Source organism: Amblyraja radiata, chromosome 14 (genome assembly GCF_010909765.2).
Source record: "Amblyraja radiata isolate CabotCenter1 chromosome 14, sAmbRad1.1.pri, whole genome shotgun sequence".
NCBI lineage: Eukaryota > Metazoa > Chordata > Chondrichthyes > Rajiformes > Rajidae > Amblyraja > Amblyraja radiata.
In genome coordinates this window covers 24,381,619-24,405,909 of record NC_045969.1, presented here as the reverse complement: position 1 = coordinate 24,405,909, position 24,291 = coordinate 24,381,619, and the positions used below count along the sequence as shown (strand labels likewise).

The window sequence follows — 24,291 nt, the reverse complement described above, 5'->3', positions numbered from 1 at the left end:
AAACTTTACGACCCTCACCTTAAACCTATACCCTCTAGTCTTTGGCACGATGACATTAGCATACTATGAATGCTATTATTTTAATCCCTGATCTTTATCATCTACATTAATAATCTAAAATAACATTACAAATATCTAAAATATGGGAAAAGTAATTTGGGCTTTTCCTAATTAATGAACCTGCAAGGGTTGCTTAAGTTACAAGGCTGTAGTTAAATGGAGGCCTTTAATTTTTGACAGTAGACCAAGCTATTCCAAGTTTGAAATACACATTGCTATCTGCCTATAATAGAAAATGGTTAGGTATGTTCTTGGCATCAAAAATTGGGCAATGCACATCAAATTAGTTCTTGTTATGTAAACAACAGCAGGACTACAGTAGATTAAGAGTGTATTACAATTTGGCTTCATCAACATTTAAATCAACAGATAAATCTAAACTTAATTTGAGATAATGTGGTTACTTGATAGCAGCCAAAGGCATAATTTTAAATCCAATCACATCAGTTGAGTTTAAATTCAAGTAATTAATATACAAAAATCAAAATAAATAGTAAATATCAAACTCCTAGACAAACCCCCCCCCCCCCCCAAGATTCATGAATGTCCTTCAGGGAAGAAAACCTGTCAGCCTCATCTTGTGTGGACTCTATGTGGCTCCAGACCCACTAATGTGGTTGACTTTCAAATGCTTCCCCAGTTCAGGGACAGAGGGGTGGACCATAAGTGCCAGCGTAGTCCATGTCTTGTGACCAAATAAGGAAGAAAAACTTTGAAGGTAGATTCATGTAGTGAAAAAGCCAACAATCAAACTGTAAAAACAGTTGAACAACTGTATGATATTTTGTGCAATGTACTAACATGTATGTGCAATAAATCCGAGGTAATAATGAAAATGAAAAAAAAAAAAAAATCGCAAAATTTATAATCAGTTCTTACGCTACTTGCTAGCACATGCAAATGAGTTGGGCCCCTTCGGTTGCCCTCACATCACATTAATCAGCAAAACAGAATGAATCAAAATGGGTGGTGAAATCACTTAATTTTAATAAACTTTGCCCCGTTCACAATGTAGCAATTCCAACAGTAATTCAGAATGTCTGAACACTAGCTCAAGCAATTAAATGTTTTCTTTTAAGTGTAACAGCCTTGAAGGTACAAAGTATAACAAAAACTCAAATATTTTGGAGGCGATACAAGGAACTGCAGATGCTGGTTTACAAAAAACAAGGTGCCAAAGTAATTCAACAGGTCAGGCAGCATTTCTGAAGAACATGGATAGGTGATGTTTCGTGTCGGGATTCTTCTTCAGACTGAAGAAAGGTCCTAACCAAAAACGTCATCTATGTTCTCCAGAGATGCTGCCATACAGGCTGAGTTACACCAGCATTTTGCCTCTTTTTTTTACTCTAAAAGTTTAACTGTACAGACTGTTACAGCAGCAGACAACCTATTCCATGCTATAACATTGATAGTTATTAAGGCACCCCTCTAAATTGATCAAAGTGAAATCTTTAAATATGCAATAAATAATTTTAGATTTAAAATTTCACCAGAGATTGAGGAACAGCATAAACATTAAAAATATTTAAATGGTTGTCAAGATAAAGCAAATTAGTTTACATCTTTTAATGAAATAAGCCCAATAAAATCTGCTTCATTAAGCCAAAAAGTTAATGTTTTACAGAACACAACTAAACCTTGTGGCTTTAGCAATTAAATAGAAAATGTTAATTTATACAGCACCCTTCGCATCATTCCTAGCTCCACTCTGCAGCCAGTTGAGTAATCTTTAAGTAAAGATGCTGCAGTGTGGGAAAACAGCAAACATTAAAAAAAATCAAATCAAAGGGATAACTAAAAATACAACAGTGTAGAAACATTAATAGGGAACTCCAATACTTGCTACTTGGCAGTGAAGGGTCTTCATCACCTCTGTAAACGAATGGTCACTACAGATGTCAAGTGTGAAGACAATGTCAAAGCTTTGTGGGAGTGGCAATCAGGATGCAGGTTACGAACGGTTCACTCTTTTCATTGCTGTTGGCTGTAAATTGCTTTGGGATATTCAGGGACTGCAAAAGGTCTATATAAATGCAGGTCCATTCGTAGCATCTGTCAATCATTTCTCAGGATGCAGCTAGTATTTATATTAAATAAAAGGGAAATATTGTTTTTTTGGATGATGGAATGTAATCGAATTGAACTTTGTACCAACTCCTAACCAAATTAAATATACAGGCAGTCTCCGAGTTACACAAGGGTTCCGTTCCCGAGAACTATCCAGAAATCAATTTCTTCATAATTTAGAAATGTCCATTTTCGATAACTCCCCATATTGTATTGCATTACATACAAGTCTTTCATTAAATAATCACCCCTTTATGTTCCATATTTTCATGCTAGTAATAATAATGTTTCATGGTATTCACTGATTTATAAAGTATATATTCCATGTGTTTAATTATGAGCCATAATTAAACACCTGGATTAATTATGTTTAATTAATCTACATCAGATTCAGATTCAGATTCAAACTTTATTGTCATTGTGCAGTGTACAGTACAGAGACAACGAAATGCAGTTGTCATAATATTATGAGACATTTTATTATCACGAGCTTGGAAAATGCTTGAAAAATGTATGAGAGAATTTGTGTATAGTCAGAGTTTCATAAGTCGGGCTATTCATATCCTGGCGTGCCCCTATAAATTGAATGTAAACAAATCAAATATTTTTTAGCAATTCTACAAACTTTTTTTCCTCCAACATCAAGAGGATCCACTTCCTCCTGGATGTTTTGGCAGAATTATCATCTAGTTTGATTTTTTATCGACATCAATTTTCTTTTGGTGCATTTCCTTGAGACTGAGCCAAGACTGCCAGAGCAGCAGTCCTGGCACAACCAGCCAGATCCCATTGAAGAAAGTCAGATAGACCCAGAGATAGAGCCAGTTGCTGGTATTCAAGTTTGGGCTTCCATTGAGCCAGTCAGGGCAGAAGGTCATCCAGCCCCCATACAGCTCACAAACACACAGCGTTATCTGCACAAAGTGCCTGAAATGAGAGAACAAGAAGTAATGCTATTTATTTTGATGAGGAAAACAAGATGATTTGGAAAATGGAAACTAGAAAATATTGCGCATATCTGTGGCGATGGAATTAATATTTCAGTTTGATGAGGTGATGCCTTGCAGGGGGAGATACGGAATAAAAGGCAAAAAAATCCCATTTTTCTGCTGCCTTGGGTTGGAATTACATAAAATCTGTACAGACCTAAAGCTCCAGTAGCCTTGGTGAAGTCATCAACCCAAAATGTTGGCTTGGTTTGTCCACCACGCAACCTCCCTCACTGTCCAACATGCTGGGGGCTTCAAAATTTGTGCTTGATAAATACGTTGGGAATCTTCTGGAATGCTGCTTTTCAGAAAGTTACATTTTTAGTTTAGTTTCTCAACCTTAGTTTTCGGCACTGACATAAATGATGCTCAATGTTCCACAACATCGGGAGGGTGTTATATCAATCAAAAAAATTAACAAGGCAAATGCTGGAGTGTGGTAATATTCACGTGTTTTTTTTTATAGTTTAATTTTTAACTACATTTAATTAGAATTTAATTACATTTAACCACATGGTGCCTGGTAATAATAATAATAATGGATGGGATTTATATAGCGCCTTTCTAATACTCAAGGCGCTTTACATCGCATTATTCATTCACTCCTCAGTCACACTCGGTGGTGGTAAGCTACTTCTGTAGCCACAGCTGCCCTGGGGCAGACTGACGGAAGCGTGGCTGCCATTCTGCGCCTACGGCCCCTCCGACCACCACCAATCACTCACACACATTCACACACAGGCAAAGGTGGGTGAAGTGTCTTGCCCAAGGACACAACGACAGTATGCACTCCAAGCGGGATTCGAACCGGCTACCTTCCGGTTGCCAGCCGAACACTTAGCCCATTGTGTCATCTGTCGTCCCAACACTTGGTAACACTTTCCATTCTAATCCAAATTGTGTGTTTCCGCTGGATTCTGTGCTGGAAATGTTGCTTTTGTTTAGCAAATGTCATGCATCACCACCACAATGTTCTTTTGCTGGTTTAGCAGATAAAAACACTTCTCAACTCATTCAGTACAGAGGATCTCAACCCAAAATGTCGACTGTCCCTTTCCCTCTGCAGATGCAGACTGACCCGCCAAGTTCCTCTAGCAGATTGTTATGCAAGTTCCCAATGGATATTGAGCTATATATTTCAGGACAATCCCTGGCTGGATCTGTACAGATATCAATAAAATGGGGGGAGGAGGGATGGCGGTGTGCTTTGGTGCACCAATTCAAAACCCTTGCCCGCCTCCCATTGTGCTCTATTTGTTAATGCACACGAGAATGTTGCCTTCCACGGTTCATTAATCCCTTGGTCGAACTGCATTTCAGTCCAAGACCAGCCAAATGTATAATAAAATGAATAAGGCCGGTACACTCAGCACCATGTCCCTGAATAAGTCGATACTTTCACAGGTGAAAGATAATAGGAAGGGGACAGAACCAATCTGTGCGAGACAGAACCAAGCGCTATACAATGGATTTATCAAACATTTTACAATGTGTCGTGCAAAACGCAAATTGATGTGCATTTTTGTGTGTCATTACATCAAGCTTTTAAAGGTTAGTCATCTTGCATAATGAACAATATTCCAATCTTCTTACCTGTAGAATTTATCCTTCACAATGGCATTGATAAGTACCAGTGCTAAAATCCCATCCAGCACTACTGTCAGGATTTCTAACGACACAATGGTAGGATCGGAATAAAGCCACCTTGCATCTGCTTTTCCATACTCTTTCCCTGGAAATACATAGACATTAAATCAAGGAGTTGAATCCATGTCCTGGGATTATACCTGCATTAACCTACAATTTTTTTTCAGACACACAAATTATACATTCACTGTTACAAAAACATAACAAGGTGTTACTGGCCAGGAGACAAATTATTTAATATATAGGTGAGGAAGGTTGTGGGCAGCAGTCAAATTAGCCCCGTGTAGTGAATGCAAAAGTAAGTGACTTTTAGAATTGAATGTATCATGACACATTGTTGCACCAGATGGTGCTATTATTTGAGTTGCCATTGCTTCAGTAAAGGTTTAGACCTTCAGCCCAGAGACATTAGGTGAGACAAACTAGGTACCAATGTCTGACTATGGGAGGGGGTCACCTGAAATGAACGGAATTGGGAGTCTGCCGGGTACCACACACTGCGTGTAGACCTGGGAGACCCCCCCAAGGGACCAGAAAATGGGTGCTAAATAGATGAGTGAGGTACCACTTCAATCCACTACCAAGGTGTGCTCACTGCCACGCCTGTATCAACAGCACAAACGGCAGACATTTTTCCCGCTGCAAAAGGCCCGGCAGACCCCCCACAAAGGGCCTAAAAAATGGGCTAGCATATAGACGAGCAAGGTACCACTCAAAAATAATGCCAAATGAACAAGTTGATTTCATAGAGTACAAAATGGGTTACGCCAGACAAATAGTCCGCTGCACTTACAGGTACCAGACACCCCAAAGATGGACACCCTAGACCCTGCTGTTCAACTAGGCTAGCCTAGATATTGTGGGTACCAGCTAAAACCAAGTTTAAATGATCTATCACACCTTGGGGAATATAAATTGACCTATGACAGAACAATTATCTGCTGCATTGGGCCTACCAGACCCCCTTAATGGGCCCTTGGATCAATCTAGGCTAGCCTAGATATTAAAGGTACCAGCTAAAATCAGGTTTAGATGATCAATCACAGCCTAGGAAATACAAAATGACCCATGCCAGAATGATAACCCATTGCCTTGGCCTTACCAGACCCCCCCCTAATAAGTCCTTGGGCCCAAGTAAGCTAGTCTAGGTATTAAAGATATGAGCTGAACCAGGTTTATATGATCAACCACAACCTTTTTAGGGGGTCTGGTAGACCCAAGGCAGCGGATAATTGTTACGTCATAGGTCATTTTATATCCTGCATTGTATAATGTGTCTGGGCTGAGGTCTAGTTGTTAATAGCTCTAACTCTGCATTGTATAAGTTCCACAGATCTGAAGATGCTATTAGGGATGTGACAGTGGGTCTGGGGTAAATGTTGTGTCAGAGGACTGGAGCATTACTGTAATTTGGTTAATGGAAATTAGTCCTTATAGAATTCCCAAATCACAATAAAAAAAAAACCAGGATAATATTCACTCATGGAATTTATGTGAAAACATAAAAACATTTTTTTCCCTGGATTCACATTTTGACTCATGCACAGATGAGATGGCTTGTGTTATTGGAAAATCGTGACATGGATCAAATTTAAGAATGCAAACTCTCACTCCCTACAAAGCAGAGCCAGCCAGGATTAGCCTGGTGTCCTTTTAAATGGTGTTTGATGTATACAATGGATCAATGGATAACATTGTTCTGTTTGAACTTTGCCCCACTACACAGCGGAACGTTTCCCATAAAGGGGCACAGAAAGACGTTAACAACATAAAGAGTTGCCTTAAAGTAATGAATGAGTGTGGGGAGAATACTCCCAGATTGGTCTCATTACTTGGATGAACAGCCGCCGGTGATATTTACTAACATGGATGTCTTGAGCCTACTTGGGAGAATGGAGCAGCTGTATGCTTAGGTCTGTTCTATGAAGCACGTCATGCAGCTACAGGCTGATGTAAGCGAAGATTTTCGTGCCATCACAGTGGAAATAGATCGGCGAGTGGGTGCATTGGAGCGCACGTTGATCACTACTCCAGTGGGTGCATTGGAGTGCACCACTGACCTGACTCGGGGCGGTGGTCCAGAAGCGTTGGTGGCGATGGATGGAGCCATTGGCATGGCAGGCACAGCACTGGGAGGAGCCTCTGCTTGGTTGTCGGAGTGAGGGATGTGGCGGAGGGCCTTGCCTTAAACGTGGAGAGAGCAACGGCAATGAATAGTTCCAGTGGTTTAACGTTGCAAGACTCTCCAAAGTGGAGTCATGTTATGAAAAAGGGTCAACGTCGTGCTCCAGAGAACACTTGGTAAGTCAAGAGTGCGCACTATTACCACCGGGCAGAGAAATAAATCCAGTAACGCTGTGCCTGTTATTGGTACCGGAGCTGCGGGTAACTTTAAAATGATCAAGACTAAGCTGGTGAGTGATTTTGCCTCCAAGTTTTCACCGGACCTAGACGCCAAAACTTTATCTGTGTATCTTAAAGAAAAACTTGGCCGTGAGGTTACCTGTCAAAAGATTGACACTGTTCACAGTAGATACTGTTCATTTAAAGTATCTGTGGAATGTAATGAGGTTGGCGAAATGTACAATCCGGAGCTCTGGTCAGAAGGGGCATTTGTCCTGCGCTATTGCGAGCCGCGCAGGGTTGGAGTCATCGGATCAAGCGCTGCGCCTGCCGCAGGGAGAATGAGTGTGCCTGCTGGTGCTAGGGGCACTCACTAGTCTCGCTAAATGATAGCTTTTATAAGTGATATACTAAGATTTTATATGTACTTTATGATATTTTTTAATATGCAATGCATTTTTATGTAATGTTGCCCCTTGTCTGGACCTTGAGTCCGAAATAAAGTTTATTATTATTATTATTATTATACAGGCAACACAAGGAAGGTAGAATAGAATAGAAGGTAGAAGGTAGCAACACTAGAATATATAACACAATGTCATATGGATTTCATTGCAAGGTCCATTCATAAAGGTACAAGTGTACATAAAAACGTAATGACGCTTGATACATTGTTGTATCAGGCACTGCTGTTAGTTTAACGTTTTCAATAAAAAATGCTCGGTTGTTAGTTCTAGACTCAGTCACCTTTCTTTGTAAGCAGCAGCACAAACAAGCCTGCAGAATCCACCATCTTGGTCAGGTCAAGCTTATTAAGCTGACCAATAATTACCACAGTTGTATGCAAAATTCATTAAAGTCTTGATGACTTACACAGAAAAGCAAGAACGTTATCCGATTGAGCCACAGTCCCAGTTAAGGACATGTAAACAAATGGACCTTCCTGCAATACAGTACAAAAATGAAATTAAATTTTACTTGTTTGCATAGTAATTTTATACATGCCAATACATTTTATGTTCCTCTGTTCTTTTCAAGAGATGAGTGGGCAAGATTAGTTCCAATTATAGACAATAGATTATCTTCCACTAGTTCCCGGAGATAGCATCAGAATTTGTTATTTGATGGTTGCAGCGATAGATAACATGGAAATATTTATTTCTAATTAAAAAAAGACAATTGCCAAAGTAACAGCAGGTAAGGCAGCATCTCTGGAGAACATCCCTTCTTCTATTAATTTATTTAATATGTTGTGTACTTACATCTTACTTATCTACAAAAGACAATTTGTTTCATAGCCTCCCACTGAAATATACTATACCCACAATAAAGACGAACTAAAATAAGTTGTAAATACAGAATCATAAAAAGTATGTAAATACAATGACCATATGTAGATTTGATATCCCTCTTCAAATTAGTTTATTTGCCATATCAATTCATAATGTCATACAACACTATTAAAATCAGTACTTTTACATTGCAAACATAGTAAAGAACAAAAGATTTGACCCCAACAGGTACATTGAGACCAGTTAAATAACACTGTCACATTTCAGTGACTTTCCCCATCAGCTTCAACCTGTCGAATATTCCCTTCAAGTGCGTATGTGACTGGTTTAGCTTGCCGACGCCCGAGCTTGATATTAGAGTTGGTATACTCGCAAGGATTAAAAATTTGGTTGACCGAAACAAAATAAAGAGCACACATAATTAGGCATATTTTGGACCACAGATGTTAACGAGTGGAGTATTGTAGGGTGTAGAGCTTGGGCCCCAGCCACTCACTGTATATATCAATGGATGAGGGGACTGAGCGTAGCATGTCTAAGTTAACTGATGAAATTAAAATTGATGTGATTGTAGGTTATGCGGAGGGTACAAATCCTCACCGGCGGCCTTCTCATCCGAAGGTCCAATTGTGGGATGGTTCTTCTCCAATGACTGGAGCACAGGAGTCTGACAGTGAAATACTGAGGGGACGTCGTCCAACAGCGGAGTCCGCATGCTGGGACAGAAGAAGGGCTGGCTGTACTGGCAGCCATAGTAAGTGCTTACCTGACGTTCACCGCGTGTACTCCAGAAGGCGTTGCGTGGCAACAGTTCGAGTCACGGGTCGTGACTTCGACTGCCTTGCAACCTCCCTATAACAATGAGTATCGATCAAATTATCCTCCATCTCTCTACACCTTGAGCTTACAAAAGTCGCTTAGTAAAATAACTGAATAGATACAACAGTGAGTAATTTTCTGACACATGGGAAAATATCCCACACAGCAATTACCTTTAAGGTGACTACTTCAGCCGCGTTGTACTGCAGCATGACAACTTACCAGAGTAAAGTGCGTGATGCAGTCGTAGAATAGCCAGGTGAGGAGCGCCCGGTCCAGTGGCGGCCGCCGCTGCCCGAAATACAGCGACAGCGCGTAAGCCAGCACCAACTGAGCGGAGCAGAGCAAGAGCGAACACAGCGCTGCCGGGCTCAGCAACGGCTCCTGTTCGCCCATCCCTGCCGAATGCACAATTTCCCCGCTCTCCCAAATCACATCAGCGACGAAAATCGCCGGACGGGACATGCATAATCACAGCTATGATCAACAACTTGATTTCCACCGAGTTACTCTTCCTCTTCAGCAACCTCGCGGTAGTGCTGGAAACATTTCTTCAGTGAATTAATTCACTATGCCTATTGTTGGGTTATGGTAATTCACGCGGTGAAATGGCTTCTGCTTGATCCCAAGATTTCTTCCGATCTCTTCCCCCCCAGCAACAGAAAGAAGGGATCATTCATCAGACGAAAGGATCTGATACAGCGGGTATCACCGATGTTTAAACCCCGCCGTGTGCGGCTCGCCCGCTGTTGCAGGCGCTCGGTGGCCAATCGCCAGACAACCGCGTCTTTGCATCTCCCCGCCCCGGCGGCGAGACACGGGGTTGCAGCTTCTATTTGTCGCGCCCTCTGGTATCGGTGACATATTCTCGCCTCCCCTGCTTTCTTTTGATTAAAATATACAGCGTGGAAACAGATATTTCGGATTAACCGAGTCCACGCCGACCATCGACCACACTAGTTTTATGTTATTTAACTTTCGCATCCACTCCTTATACAGCAGGGACAATTTACAGAGCTCAATTAACCTGCACTCTTTGGGGATATGACGAAACTGCAGACTCGGAGAAAACTACACGGAGGATGTGCAAACACCGTACAGACACCGAGCACCGGTATCTTTGTTGGGTGGTCATTGCCTGGAGACCTGTTCTGGTGTCTCCCGCTGCAGAAGCTGGTCGACAGCAAAGACGGAGAGTAACGCCACCTGCCCGCGGTCACCGGTAGCACAGGCGCGCTCTGACGCCCCCTGACGGCAGCCGCCGGGAGCTGCAGCGGTGGAACATTCTCTCGTTTCCTGGGTGGCGGGCGGAGCTGAGCAGCGCGATGGCCGACAGCAGCGCCGCCGAGAATCACCGCATCAAGAGCTTCAAGAACAAGGGCCGTGATGTGGAGGTGAGCAGCCCCGGGTTGGGGTGAAGGCGGGGCCGCGGCCTGCAGATGTCGCTGGGCCGGCGAGGCCTTAGGCCTTCAGCGGGCTGGGCGCCGGCCTGTGAGCCCCGGCCGCAGCCGCCAGGGAGCGGGCGGGGACGGCGGGGCCGGACAGGCCGCATCGCACCGCAGCAAGTCGGCGCACAGCCGGCTGATCGGGCTTAACCGCGGCTGACGGAACCGGGAGCAGGTATCGGGCCCGGGCGGACCGCGCTCATGCAGGGGGGCGGAGGCGCAGGCGCCCGGGAACCGCTGGCAGTCCCGCGGCCCCTGATCAAGGCCCGACCCCTCCCACTCTAGCACCCTCCCTCTCCCCTCTCACAACCCCACACATACCCTCACTAATACCTAAGCCCCATCGGCCCACCCGAGAGCTAAAAACCCCGCCCCCATCCAAACATCTCTCACCCCCCCCCCCACCGAAACGCCCCCCCAACCTCTACCAGTCCCCATCAAACAAACCCCCCACCTCCACGCTATCCAATATCGCCCCCACCTACCCCAACCAACTGCTCCCCCCACCCACTATACGCCCAACACCTAACTCCCTCCCCCACCCGGTTCCTCCTTCCCCAACTTACCAACCCTCCACATTCCCCTTACTCCCCGAGTTCCCTTCCCCCTCCGTTTCCCTCCCCCACTCCTTCTCTTCCGTCCCCCCACACGTTTCCCTCGCCCCCCCGTTTCCCCTGCCCAGTATAACCTTCCCCGTCCCGATTCCCCCAAATTCCCTCCCCCTCCTCCCCTCCATTCCCCCGCCTTCCCCCCATCCCTCTACCCCCCGTCCCTCTACCCCCCTATGTCAGCCCTCCCCTCTATCACACACCCCTGTCCCTCTATCCCCCCCCCCCGTCCCTCTATCCCCCCCCCGTCCCTCTATCACCCCCCCTTCCGTCTATCACCCCCCCCGTCCCTCTATCACCCCCTGTCCCTATGCCCCCCCCGTCCCTCTGCATGTCCCGTCCCTCTGCCCCGTCCCGTCCCTCTGCCCCCCCGTCCCTCTATCCCCCCCGTCCCTCTACCCCCCTATATCTCCCCCCCCCCTATATCACCCCTCCCCTCTATCACCCCCGTCCCTATATCCCCCCCCCCCCCCCCCGCATCCCTCTATCACCCCACGTCCAAAGACCAAAGTCCGTGTAGTGGGGCCATTCCTGCGAGCCCACACCCTCTCCTCGCCTGGTCATCTTTGTATTCTGCAGCTGACCTTGAAGGCCCTGGAGGCAATGCCCCAGTTCACCCTCCTCCCGACTCACTCCCAGCACCCAATATCTCCAACTCCCTCCTGGTTACACCGTCTGACGAGCATCCGTGCGGGTCTTGCTGACTGACGAACAATCGGATGAGGTCCTGCCGATCGAAGACCCTTCCCGGGCAGGCACGGGAGCCACAGCACCTCAGGAGGCCTCCGCCAAGCGACACCTCGGAAACTGAATGGTTTCTTGTTCACCTTTGCAGTTGGTACTGTTCTTAATTCTCCACAACAAAGATTGGATTTATCATAACTATTGTCACAGGACACGCCCCAATGAACAGATGAAAACAATGTCTGACCTTGTACAGATGTTACATTTTTGTTGAAAATAAACTTAATTAAAAGGTTAATTATCATATGTCTCTGGCATGGATCCAAAGTGAGAAGTACTTTCCATTCATATTTTTCCTGACTAAACAAGAGTTTGTTTACAGCATAAAGGGGCACAGTAGAATTAAAGGAGAGACTGGTTCTGCTGTCATAAAACAAGTGCTGAAAATATCTTAATCTGCACAACAATCAAAATGTTTGTAACCCTTTACCAGACACATTTTTAATAAAATTAGGGTTTGGATCTGCATTTAACAGAAAAAGAATATGATGGATGTTCTTCTTCTTCTTCTATGTGGTGTTTTTTGGCGGTTGGCAAACAACTTTTTTGGTGCATTACCGCCACCAACTGGCATGGAGTGTGGATCAAACAACACCATTACATATACTAATAACCTATATCCTTCCGAACAAATTGGTTACCCTAAGAAAATGCAACAGGATTTGATAGCACTTATATGAACTTCCTTGCAAAATATCTACCAAATCAAATTGTATTCTTTCTTTTCTGAACTGCTCACTCATCCGTTCTCTCTCCTCATACCTCTCACAATGTACAATGACATGCTCTATTGTCTCTTCTTGCCCACAGTATTCACATCTACCTGTATTATGCTTGCCTATTATAAAAAGTGTACTGTTCAGACCAGTGTGTCCAAATCTAATTCTTGAGATTACTGTCTCCTCTTTTCTGTTTTTTCCTGCACATCTCATTTCTCCCACTTTCCTCTGGACTCTGTAGAACCACCGTCCTTTCCGCTCTTCATCCCATTGCTTTTGCCATCTTTCCTTCAGTCTTTGCTTAATAATGTCTTTGATTTCAGTTTTACCTATGTTAATACTTAAATCAATTTTACTTCTTTTTGCTACCTCTTTTGCTACCTTATCTGCCATTTCGTTTCCTCTAATGCCAATGTGTGCTGGTACCCATAAAAATATGACTGTAAGCCCCATCATTTGAATTCTGAATAGTGTTTGTTGTATTTCAATCAAAATGTCTGGTCTACTGTCTGAATGGCTGTGCTGTAAACTCTTTATTGCTAAACCTGAATCTGAGCAAATAACTGTCCTTAAAGGCCTAGTATCCTCGACCCACTATGATGGATGTTTGCTGTGGCAAAAGGCTTTATTCTTTGGTGATTGCCTGGGAAAGATAAGCAAATTGGAATGACCCTGAGTAAATTATGTTGGGTACAATAAATTGTGTATGAACTTGCAGAAAACTATCCCCACTGGTGGGAGTATTTAGAACAGGAGAATATAAGCTCTCAATGACGAATGATTTCAGGGAGCTGATGCCTGAAGGATGAGAGGATATCTTATTGAAACATATAAGATGATTAAGGGATTGGACACGCTAGAGGCAGGAAACATGTTCCCGATGTTGGGGGTGTCCATAACCAGGGGCCACAATTTAAGATTAAGGGGCAAGCCATTTAGAACAGAGAAGAGGAAAAACCTTTTTACCTAGAGAGTGGAATTCTCTGCCTCAGAATGCAGTGGAGGTCAATTCTCAGGATGCTTTCAAGAGAGAGTTCAAGAGAGTTCAAGATAGAGCTCTTAAAGATAGCAGAGTCAAGGGATATGGTGAGAAGGCAGGAACGGGGTATTGAATGTTGATGATCACAGTGAATGGTGGTGCTGGCTCGAAGGGCCGAATGGCCTACTCCTGCACCTATTGTCTATTGTCTATTCACACAGGATAAATTAGAACTCTGAACATTTTTATAACTAAAAATAACTGAGGACAGGTCTTTTGGAAATGTCATAACTTAGATTGACAGATTTTTGCTCAAAGTTGTTAAGGGTCATAGAACTAAGGTGAGTAAATAACCTGGGTTTAGTTCTAACCTGCAATGCTCTGTGAGGAGCTTGCACATCTTCCGGTGATCACATGGGTCCCCTTGGCTGCTCTGGTTTCCTCCCACATCCCAAAGACCTGTGGGGTGGTTAGCTAATTGGACACAAAATTGCTGACATTGCGTAGGTGAGTGGTTAAAAACTGGAGAAAGTTGATGATAATGTGGCAAACGTCAAAAATTGAATTAGTGTAGGATTAATGTAAATGGAGGCTTGATGGTCAGCTGGGCTGAGGGCCTATTTCCATGCGATATGACCATGCACATTGCCAACAATCTCAACATATTGCAGAATTGCCTGCAGGAATGAGTCGAGTCAAGACAAGAGAGTTTATTGTCCTGTGTCCCAGATAGGACAATTAAATTCTTGCTTGCTGCAGCACAACAGAATATAGTAAGCATAAATACAGAACAGTTCAGTGTGTCTATATAGCATAGACCATATATATACACATGAATGAACAGATAAAGTGCAAAAGGCTATTATAGTTCAGAGTTTGTTTGTTGGTGAGTTTAATAGCCTGATGGCTGTGGGGAAGAAGCTGTTCATGAACCTGGATATACCAGATTTCAGGCTCCTGTACCTTCTACCTGATGGCAGCGGAGAGATGAGTGTGAGGCCAGGATGGTGTGGGTCCTTGATGATGCTGGCAGCTTTTTTAAGGCAGCGACTGTGATAGATCCCTTCGATGGTGGGGAGGTCAGAGCCGATGATGGACTGGGCAGTGGTCACAACTTTCTGCATTCTTTTCTGCTCCTGGACGCTCAAGTTGCCGAACCAAGCCACGATGCAACCAGTCAGCATGCTCTCTACTGTGCACCTGTAGAAGTTCGAGAGAGTCCTCTTTGGCATACCGACTCTCCGTAATCTTCTCAGGAAGTAGAGGTGCTGATGTGCTTTCTTTATAATTGCGTCAGTGTGCTGGGACCAGGAAAGATCTTCGGAAATATGCGCGCCCAGGAATTTGAAGTTCTTGACCCTTTCCACCATATGATATAAACGGGATTGTGGGTCCCTATCCTACCCCTTCCAAAGTCCACAATCAGTTCCTTGGTTTTGCTGGTGTTGAGAGCCAGGTTATTGTGCTGGCACCATTTGGTCAATCGGTCAATCTCACTTCTATACACTGACTCGTCACCATCAGTGATTCGTCCCACAACAGTGGTGTCATCGGCGAACTTGATGGTGGATAATACTTAGATTTGCCAGCATGTATAAAAATAGCTTGTTTGACATCCCATGAGCAGTACTATTGAAGGTTAACTACTTTGTAGCACATTACCACTGATGAAATTTGTTGAGAAAAATTATTAATTTGTGACAATTTCTCTTTGGTTATAGACTATGAGAAGGCACAGAAATGAAGTCACAGTGGAACTAAGAAAGGTAATTGTATTTTAATACAGCTCTGTGCTTTAACATTGTTACTTAGTCTTTGGCGCTTTGGATATGTAACCAGTTGATGCAAATCACTCCAGTAAACCTGTAGATGCTGTGTTTTTAACAGGGTGGGCTATGAATCCTCGAGACTTCTCTATTGCTTCACGTTTTTCAACACCATCCTGCTATTCCTACCTGTATCTTGTGTTATTTTCCAGCTAGCAAGCTATTATAGGCAATGTTCTGTGCTATATTGGGCAAGTTTTAGTGTTGTACATGATGGCAGCTCTAGGAGACAATAGCTGTTGAGATTAGAAGTGTATAACATACTTTACGATTATGATTATTATATGTAAGATTATATGTCTACTTTAGAGTTGTGCCACATGGAAGATATTTAGTCCATTATGTCTGTGAAAGGGTTGTGAAAGAGGCAATCAACTAATTCCAATACGTACTCTACTCGGAGAGAACTGCATTTAGCAAATTTAGTGTGAGTTTGTGTTCACTTTTATCTCACCAGTAAGAAGAAAGTACGGAACTATATATGTTTTAAGATGTTTCTACTGTGTGTGTTGCAGTAGTATGTGGAAATTTTAGGTAGACACAAAGTGCTGGGCGGGTCAGGCAGCATCTCTGGAGAAAAAGGATAGGTGACATTTCGGGTCGGGACCCTTCTTCAGACTAAATCAGGATGGTCTGAAGTAGGGTCCTGACCTGAAACATCACCTATCCTTTTTCTTCAGAGATGTTGCCGAACCTACAGTTTGTTTAACTCCATCAATTTGTGACTATCTTTGGTATCTGCTATCTGCAGTTCCTAGTTTCTACATAAGGACATTTTAAGGCATCACAGGGTGAGTCGAACTAGAACTCGTCTAATAAACAAGTGTACATTTTAGTATCTAAAGTACCAAAATCTTTGCCTTTGGGATTAGATTGCAAATCGGAATGCTCAAAGCTTTGATGTACAGTTATCTCTCGTCCACATTTTTCAAAATGCCAAGGGTGCTGGATTATTGGAGAATAACTGCGCTGTCGAGCAGGGAGTTTCAGGATTCCTCTCCAGTGAACATGAAAGATGGGTGATACATTTCTAATCAGGATGATGCACATTGCAGTCATTGGAGGTGAATCTTTAGGGTAGATTTTGGGGTGATAATCAAGTGGGCTGCTTTGTCCTGAGTGTGTTGGTTTTCTTAAGAGTTATTTGTGTGACACTCCAAACAGGTGGAGAGTATTCGATCACACTCCTGATTTGTTCCCGTGGAGATGCTGGGGTGTCAGGTGGCGACTCAGTTGCTGCAGCCTCTGAGCTGCTCTTGTAGTCACGGTATTTATATGGCCTTTCCAGTTGAACTTGAGGTCAGAAGAATATTGGAAGTGGTGATAGTGGGGGCGAGAGCTCTACCAATGGAAATGCCATTGAATGTCATGGGTAGGCAGTTAGATAAACTCTTGCTGGAGTTGATCAACGCCTGGCACTTCTGTGCTGCGCTGCCACACAGCTCACACCTTAGATTTTGCTGCGTGCAGGCGTGGGCTGCTTTATTTGCTGAGGAATGGTGAATACATTTGAGCAGTCATCAGTGTACATCTCCACTTCTGATCTTATGACAAAGGGATGATCATTGATGAAGCAGCTGAAATGGTTGGGTCTGACCTCCGCCCACATTTGTTTTCTTTCATGTGATCAACGCCATTGATTTCAGTTTTACTAGGTACCTTGGTGCCAATCAGTCATATGCTGCCTTGGTGGCAAGCCAAGTCATCCATGCCTCTAGAATTCAGCACAGGTCCAAAACTGTGCTGTGTGGTTCTCAACTCAGGTGAAACCCAACGTCTTTATTGGTGTTCATTATTGGTGAAAAAGTGCTTGGTGATGGCACAGTCACCTATAGGCTGTGGGCCGAGCATCAAAAATGTGTCTAGAAATAGGATTTTGTGACCCAAGTCACCAAACTACATGAAATTTTCACATATTGTGTAATTTTTTTAATATAAATCACCCCTGAAACTCATGAAGAAGACTTGCACATTTTTTATTAAATTAGAGAAAAACCGGAAAAATGTCGGGAATATTTTAGTCCAATCAAAGCACGTTTAACATTGAGTTGTCTGCCAGTTGGCCAATCACGCGCTTTGTTTCAGGCTAGCACACAAAATGGCTGAGGGGGCTTTACAGATGCCTGTTTTACTGGAGATTCCGATTTGTTGTTCTGTGGAATAAATGTCGTGGAAACTTGCAGCAGGTAATTGTATTTAGTGGGAAAAGCATTAAAAAGGCTGAAGAAAGTGCTGCGAAGTGGATTAAAGTGCAAGAAAGCCTTCAAAGTCCCTGCTGATGTGCTGGAACACAAAGAAGGCCCCCATGAATCAACTCTAACTGAAAGGTAAGATTAAAGTCTGAATTTATGAAAATCTATCTGTATGGAGTTTAATTAATTTAATTGAACAATTTTATAATGTGAATAATTTCATTCATTCATTCCTTATTCATTCATTCACTCACTTACTCATTCATTCATTCATTCATTCATTCATTCATTCATTCATTCATTCATGAAATTGAGGGCCTAAACTATAACACAGTCAATTAAACATTACTCTACAACAAGCTGGCATTAGTGACAATAAGTCTTTAACAACTAATTTCGGAGCTGCCTGCGAAAACTTACCGGGAAAAAGTGCTCCGACCGCGGGGCCTAGGTACTCGCGGTAAAGTGAAGCCGCGGTCTCAATTAATAAGCGGCCGATTCGCGATCGCGGAGCCACGGATCATCTCCGCGGGCGGGGGGGGGGGGGGAAGGCTGTACATAGTGCCGTCTGTAGCGGTCGTTTTCAGACCCCGATAACGGGAGAAAAACGGAGGGATATCGATGGCTCTTTACCGCGAGTACCTAGGCCCCGCGGTCGGAGCACTTTTTCCCGGCAAGTTTTCGAAGGCAGCTCCGAGATTATTTGTTAAAGACTTATTACTCTACAACACGCTGGCATTAGTGAAAATGTTTAATTGACTGTGTTATAGTTTAGGCCCTCAATTTCATGAATGAATGAATGAGTAAGTGAGTGAGTGAATGAATGAATGAGTAAGTGAGTGAGGGAATGAATGAATAAGGAATGAATCAATGAATGAATGAATTTATTCACATTATAAAATGGTGCAATTAAATTAATTAAACTCCATACAGATAGATTTTCATAAATTCAGACTTTAATCTTACCTTTCAGTTAGAGTTGATTCATGGGTGCCTTCTTTGTGTTCCAGCACATCAGCAGGGACTTTGAAGGCTTTCTTGCACTTTAATCCACTTCGCAGCACTTTCTTCAGCCTTTTTAATGCTTTTCCCACTAAATACAATTACCTGCTGCAAATTTCCACGCCATTTATTCCACAGAACAACAAATCGGAATCTCCAGTAAAACAGGCATCTGTGAAGCCCCCTCAGCCATTTTGTGTGCTAGCCTGAAACAAAGCGCGTGATTGGCCAACTGGCAGACAACTCAATGTTAAACGTGCTTTGATTGGACTAAAAAATTCCCGACATTTTTCCGTTTTTTCTCTAATTTAATAAAAAAATGTGCAAGTCTTCTTCATATCGAGTTTCAGGGGTGATTTATATAATTTTTTTTACACAATATGTGAAAATTTCATGTAGTTTGGTGACTTGGGTCACGAAACTGCAGAATAAAGCTCCTCGGCCCACAGCCTACTAAGGCTTCAATCATGCTGATGATTGAGAACACTGCTTGTTTGCAGTAATAACCAGTTGAAAGTATTTTTATTTGGTTTCGACCCAAAATTATCACCTATCCATGTTCTCCAGAGATACTGCCTGTCCTGCTGAGTTTCTCCAGCACTTTAGTGTCCTCTTCGGCCAATATAAAATATTGATCACTGGTATGCATCTAATCTCTCAAGTAACCGGAAGCTCACACCATCCATATCTGCACAAAGCTTTGGCAGACTACATGGTTTTTATTTTCTCCGTCTACTTGTGAATGGACATCAGGCATTTTGAGTTGATGTTGGAATAGCTATCAATTTAGAGCTTTTAATGCTCATTAGACCAAGTGCAGACCCGTTGGGGTCCCCCAGCGCAATATTCCACCACTCACCCGTTCCCCCAACGCAATATTACACCAATCACGCATAGTCCCCAACTGCGCAGACGCGGCTCATCTCTCCTCCTCCTCTTCACCCTCCCTCTTTAATCCCTGGAGAGGGAGGGGGGTGTAGAGAGGGAGGGGGGGTGTAGAGAGGGAGGGAGGGGGGAGAGAGGGGGGGGTAGAGAGGGGAGGGGGTAGAGAGGGAGAGAGTGGAGAGAGGGTGGAGAGAGAGAGGGAGACGTAGGGGGTAGAGAGGGAGAGGGGCAGAGAGAGAGAGGGATGAGGGAGGGGGGTAGAGTGGGGGAGGGGGAGGGTGGAGAGGAGGAGGGTATATAGGGAGGGAAGGTAGAGTGGGAGGGGGTGAGAGAGGGAGTGTAGATGTGGCAACTACCTTCCCTACCTCCTCCTCTCCCTCAATCCCCCCCACTCTCTCCTCACTTCCCCAGGATCTTTCCCCTCTCCTCCCCCAATCCCTCCTTCACCTCTCTTTCCCGCTCCTTTCCCCTACTGCCGCGACGGCACCATCGTCGCGAGGCCTCACCGCGACCGCGACGACCCACCGTCTGGATGCCTGACGGCCACCGTGGCCCCAATGTCGCGAGGCCTCACCGCTGCGGCCTTGAAGTCTCCTTCACAGCCGAGGTCTCGATGCCTCCTTGATGGCTGCGAAAAACCCCAGCCGGGGCGTCGCGGGTAGAAGCCTGGGTCGAAAAAAGCGGAACGTTAATTTAAATGCGGCCCTCCCCCTGACGTCACTGGAAGCTGGTGGCCGAGCACTTCCCCTTTGTGATGTCACTCGAAGTAGGTTGAAGGAGGTTTGCTGTTGAAAAAGTTGATTTTCGCTATTTTTAAAACGCTGTAACTTGTGAAATATAGCATGTAATGTGGTGAAGCAGTTTATTTTGTCGACGGGGTAAATGTGATTAATAATGTGTGAACATTTCTGCACTAGCGCGTGGCGTTTTGACGAAGGTAGAAACACACAGACGACACATACACGTATACGTACATACAAGATGAGACTTAATAGTATAGAGATATCTTCAACCATGCTCTTGTTACTTTTAGGTTTGACTATTACAGCGTGCTCCTGGCTAGTTTCCCTCTTTTACACCTCCACAAACTTCAAGTGCTTCAAAATTGTGCTGCCTATCTTCAATTTCACGCATCACCTATGTCTTACGGATTTGTATTGTATTTCATTAATGAATGGCTTAATTTTAACCATTTGGTTTTGGACGCCTCCATATCCTTGCCTCCTAATGTAGCAATGTTACAACATTTTGAGATTTTAAAAAGCAAGTCTGCAATTTATCCCATCAGATAAAGCATAAAAAGAAGTTTAATTTGACACCTAATTCACTTTCATATCTTCAGTATTAAAAAAGTTATGGCCATTTTCATACTCGGAAATTAGCATCTTGTTCCCAATAGGGTGATTTCACGAAAGGTCACTGGAGCGTAAATCCCCACGCACGTGACCGAAAATTTTAACTGAGGGACAAGCGTCACTTCCGGTACATGTTAGTGGATGGGAAAACACGCACTTTCACACCCGTTAAAAACATCGAAAACGGCCCGGTTTTGAGCTGCAATTAAGTGAGCCGGTTGGGGTGACCGTGAGGAACAGCTACCTAGATTTACAGTCCAAAAAAAAGATAGAAACTAAGGTAAATACAAGAGGGAGCTGAAGGTGTCAAAACAGCGGAAGTTGACAGCGGCCATTTTTCGTGGAGATTTAAAGATCCGAAATATCGGGAATTATCGCGTTTGCTCGCAGCATTTAATCAAAAGTGGCATTATTGACTGTTATCTTTATTCATTTGTTAGATGAAAAGTATTAACAGTTAGAAATCCGTCAGTTTCGCTGTTGTTGCCCCTTCAGTTCACTCTTGTATTTACCTTCGTTTTTCTTTCTCTTTGGAACTCTAAAGTAAGATAGCTGTGTCTCACGGTCACCCCGACTTGCACACTTATTTACAGCGCAAAAACTAACCATTTTAGCGGTTCCCTATTTTACTGACGGATTTCTAACTGTTAATACTTTTCATCTAACAAATGAATAAAGATAACAGTCAATAATGCCACTTTTGATTAAATGCTGCGAGCAAACGCGATAATTCCCGATATTTCGGATCTTTAAATCTCCACGAAAAATGGCCGCTGTCAACTTCCGCTGTTTTGACACCTTCAGTTCACTCTTGAATTTACCTAAGTTTCTATCTTTTTTTTGGACTGTAAATCTAGGTAGCTGTTCCTCACGGTCACCCCAACCGGCTCACTTAATTGCAGCTCAAAACCGGGCCGTTTTCGATGTTGTTAACGGGTGTGAAAGTGCGTGTTTTCCCATCCACTAACATGTACCGGAAGTGACGCTTGTCCCTCAGTTAAAATTTTCGGTCACGTGCGTGGGGATTTACGCTCCAGTGACCTTTCGTGAAATCACCCTATTGCTTTTCCATTGACTTAACTTCTACTGTGATCAAGGACAGTCAAAAGCCCATAACTTTCTTAAAAATTAAGAGAAATGAATGAAATTTTCAATTATTATAGATTGAAACATTCTGAAACAAATATAAAACATTTTACTTGGATGACCTGAAATTAAAGCATATTTCCCCAAAACAAGAAGATCAGTTGCTAGTTAGTTACCGAATAGTAGCTAATTACAAAATTGACTGTTGTGACGGAAATAGTAATAAACACCCAGACTGCCTTGAAAATTCAAAAATGTGATATTCTCAAGGTCAGAACTTTAATATTATTGTATTGTATGCTGTAAGTCCGTAACAGATAGGTAAATAAATTACAATTTCTAGCAATAGACCAAGTCTTTATGGAGAAGATCAGTTGCTAGCTGGTACATTGGCATATCATAATCAGTAGCATCATCATACTCCTCAGATTGTAACCAATAAGCAACTGTACACCTAGTTTTTCCTCAACTTTTCAATTTTGGCATTGTAAACTACAAGTTTTTGCTCTTCAAACCATGCATGACATGCCTTTCTGCCAACTACTTTCCGATTAAGAATGTCCTGTGGCAGTGAAGAAAGCGAATGGTATGTTAGCTTTCATAGCAAAAGGATTTGAGTATAGGAGCAGGGAGGTTCTACTGCAGTTGTACAGGGTCTTGGTGAGACCACACCTGGAGTATTGCGTACAGTTTTGGTCTCCAAATCTGAGGAAGGACATTATTGCCATAGAGGGAGTGCAGAGAAGGTTCACCAGACTGATTCCTGGGATGTCAGGACTGTCTTATGAAGAAAGACTGGATAGACTTGGTTTATACTCTCTAGAATTTAGGAGATTGAGAGGGGATCTTATGGAAACTTACAAAATTCTTAAGGGGTTGGACAGGCTATATGCAGGAAGATTGCTCCCGATGTTGGGGAAGTCCAGGACAAGGGGTCACAGCTTAAGGATAAGGGGGAAATCCTTTAAAACCGAGATGAGAAGAACTTTTTTCACACAGAGAGTGGTGAATCTCTGGAACTCCCTGCCACAGAGGGTAGTCGAGGCCAGTTCATTGGCTATATTTAAGAGGGAGTTAGATGTGGCCCTTCTGGCTAAGGGGATCAGAGGGTATGGAGATAAGGCAGGTACGGGATACTGAGTTGGATGATCAGCCATGATCATATTGAATGGCGGTGCAGGCTCGAAGGGCCGAATGGCCTACTCCTGCACCTAATTTCTATGTTTCTATGTCCTGTAGATCATCACATTTGGAGTAGTCCAAATTCGGATAATCTCTGCGAATGCTGTCTAAATCAGTCTCTTTTGCTGGGCATTTGGATTGACAATTTTGCAATTCTTCTTCGGAGGCATCTGTTTAAAATGTAAAGGAAAAAAAACACTGAAAAGCATTAACAGAAACAAGTTATTATTTGCAGTTTTCGAAAAAAGGTAGAAATGATAAAGTTAAACCCCAAAACAAGTAGTAAATACCCAACAAAAAATTCATATTCATCAGTTTCATCAAATCAATAAATTCATCGAAATTCAATTACTAGATCTAAACATCTATCCATTTCTTAAGAAAATTATATATTTTTTTAATAGCTGAAAGGGCCTGTCTCACTTACGTGTGTCCTTGGCACGCAAATTACGCGACCTCGTGGTCGCGTTGAGGCGCACGGGCATCGTATGGCCACGTGGGGCCAGTCCCACTGAGAAACGCGGAGGGGTATGTAGTTGTGCGCAACATCGCGCGGGGCTCCGAAATTTTTGTAGTGCGCCAACGGCCTGTCGCGGAACTGACGGCCAAAGTGGGACAGGCCCAAGACCCTGGCGCGACGCAACGTCTCACCTTCAACAGCAGCAGAAGCAGGCAAACGATCGCTGAGCTCGGCCTGGGGCTCACAGCCGTTGCGGTCCGGATCCGCCCCCACTTCTACTCCCAGAGCGGGGCCAAGAAAATTGAAGATAGACACAAAATGCAGGAGTAACTCAGCGTGACCGACAGCATCTCTGGAGAGAAGCAATGGGTAACGTTTCAGTTCAAGACCCTTCTTTTCAGATTGAAAAAGAGTCTTGACACGAAACGTCACCCATTGCTTCTCTCCAGAGATGCTGCCGGTCCCAGCTGAGTTACTCCAGCTTTGTGTCCATCTTCAAATGACGTCACGCGCTCCAGACGGCTGTGCGTACGCATGAAATAGCGCGCGGCCTTCGCCGGACTGTCGCGGCTCAACGCGACCACGAGG

General features: G+C 43.6%; 2 protein-coding genes across 3 annotated transcripts in view; one reads left to right on the top strand and one right to left on the bottom strand.

Annotated features, from left to right (window-relative positions):
- Positions 1–1,023: 1,023 nt before the first annotated feature.
- Positions 1,024–10,319, bottom strand: ebpl (EBP like). 2 transcript variants are annotated; one of them, XM_033032808.1, is made up of 4 exons: positions 9,443–10,319; positions 7,983–8,052; positions 4,713–4,851; positions 1,024–3,057 (listed from the first exon to the last, which is right to left on the bottom strand). In XM_033032808.1, the coding sequence occupies exons 1-4, from the start codon at positions 9,683–9,685 to the stop codon at positions 2,817–2,819; spliced, it is 693 nt and encodes a 230-aa protein (XP_032888699.1). In that variant the 5' UTR covers positions 9,686–10,319; the 3' UTR covers positions 1,024–2,816. The 2 variants fall into 2 exon arrangements, with proteins under 2 accessions (XP_032888699.1, XP_032888700.1); XM_033032809.1 differs by lacking the exon at positions 9,443–10,319 and adding an exon at positions 9,002–9,353.
- A 157-nt stretch (positions 10,320–10,476) lies between these two features.
- kpna3 (karyopherin subunit alpha 3) overlaps positions 10,477–24,291 on the top strand; it is a 94,801-nt gene continuing 80,986 nt past the window's right edge. Inside the window, exons 1-2 of the mRNA XM_033032807.1 lie at positions 10,477–10,614; positions 15,437–15,481. Of these exons, the coding sequence (XP_032888698.1) occupies positions 10,546–10,614; positions 15,437–15,481 (114 nt within the window). The 5' untranslated portion in view covers positions 10,477–10,545. The remainder of the gene's footprint in view (positions 10,615–15,436; positions 15,482–24,291) is intronic.

Bases quoted from the DNA above. Each gene is read 5' to 3' on its own strand.
- ebpl (XM_033032808.1), bottom strand. From the start codon at position 9,685: ATGTCCCGTCCGGCGATTTTCGTCGCTGATGTGATTTGGGAGAGCGGG. The intron at 8,053-9,442 runs GTAAGTTGTCAT...ACTGTATTGCAG, and splicing joins GCATCACGCACTTTACTCTG to GAAGGTCCATTTGTTTACAT. The intron at 3,058-4,712 runs GTAAGAAGATTG...CTCTCATTTCAG, and splicing joins GTGAAGGATAAATTCTACAG to GCACTTTGTGCAGATAACGC.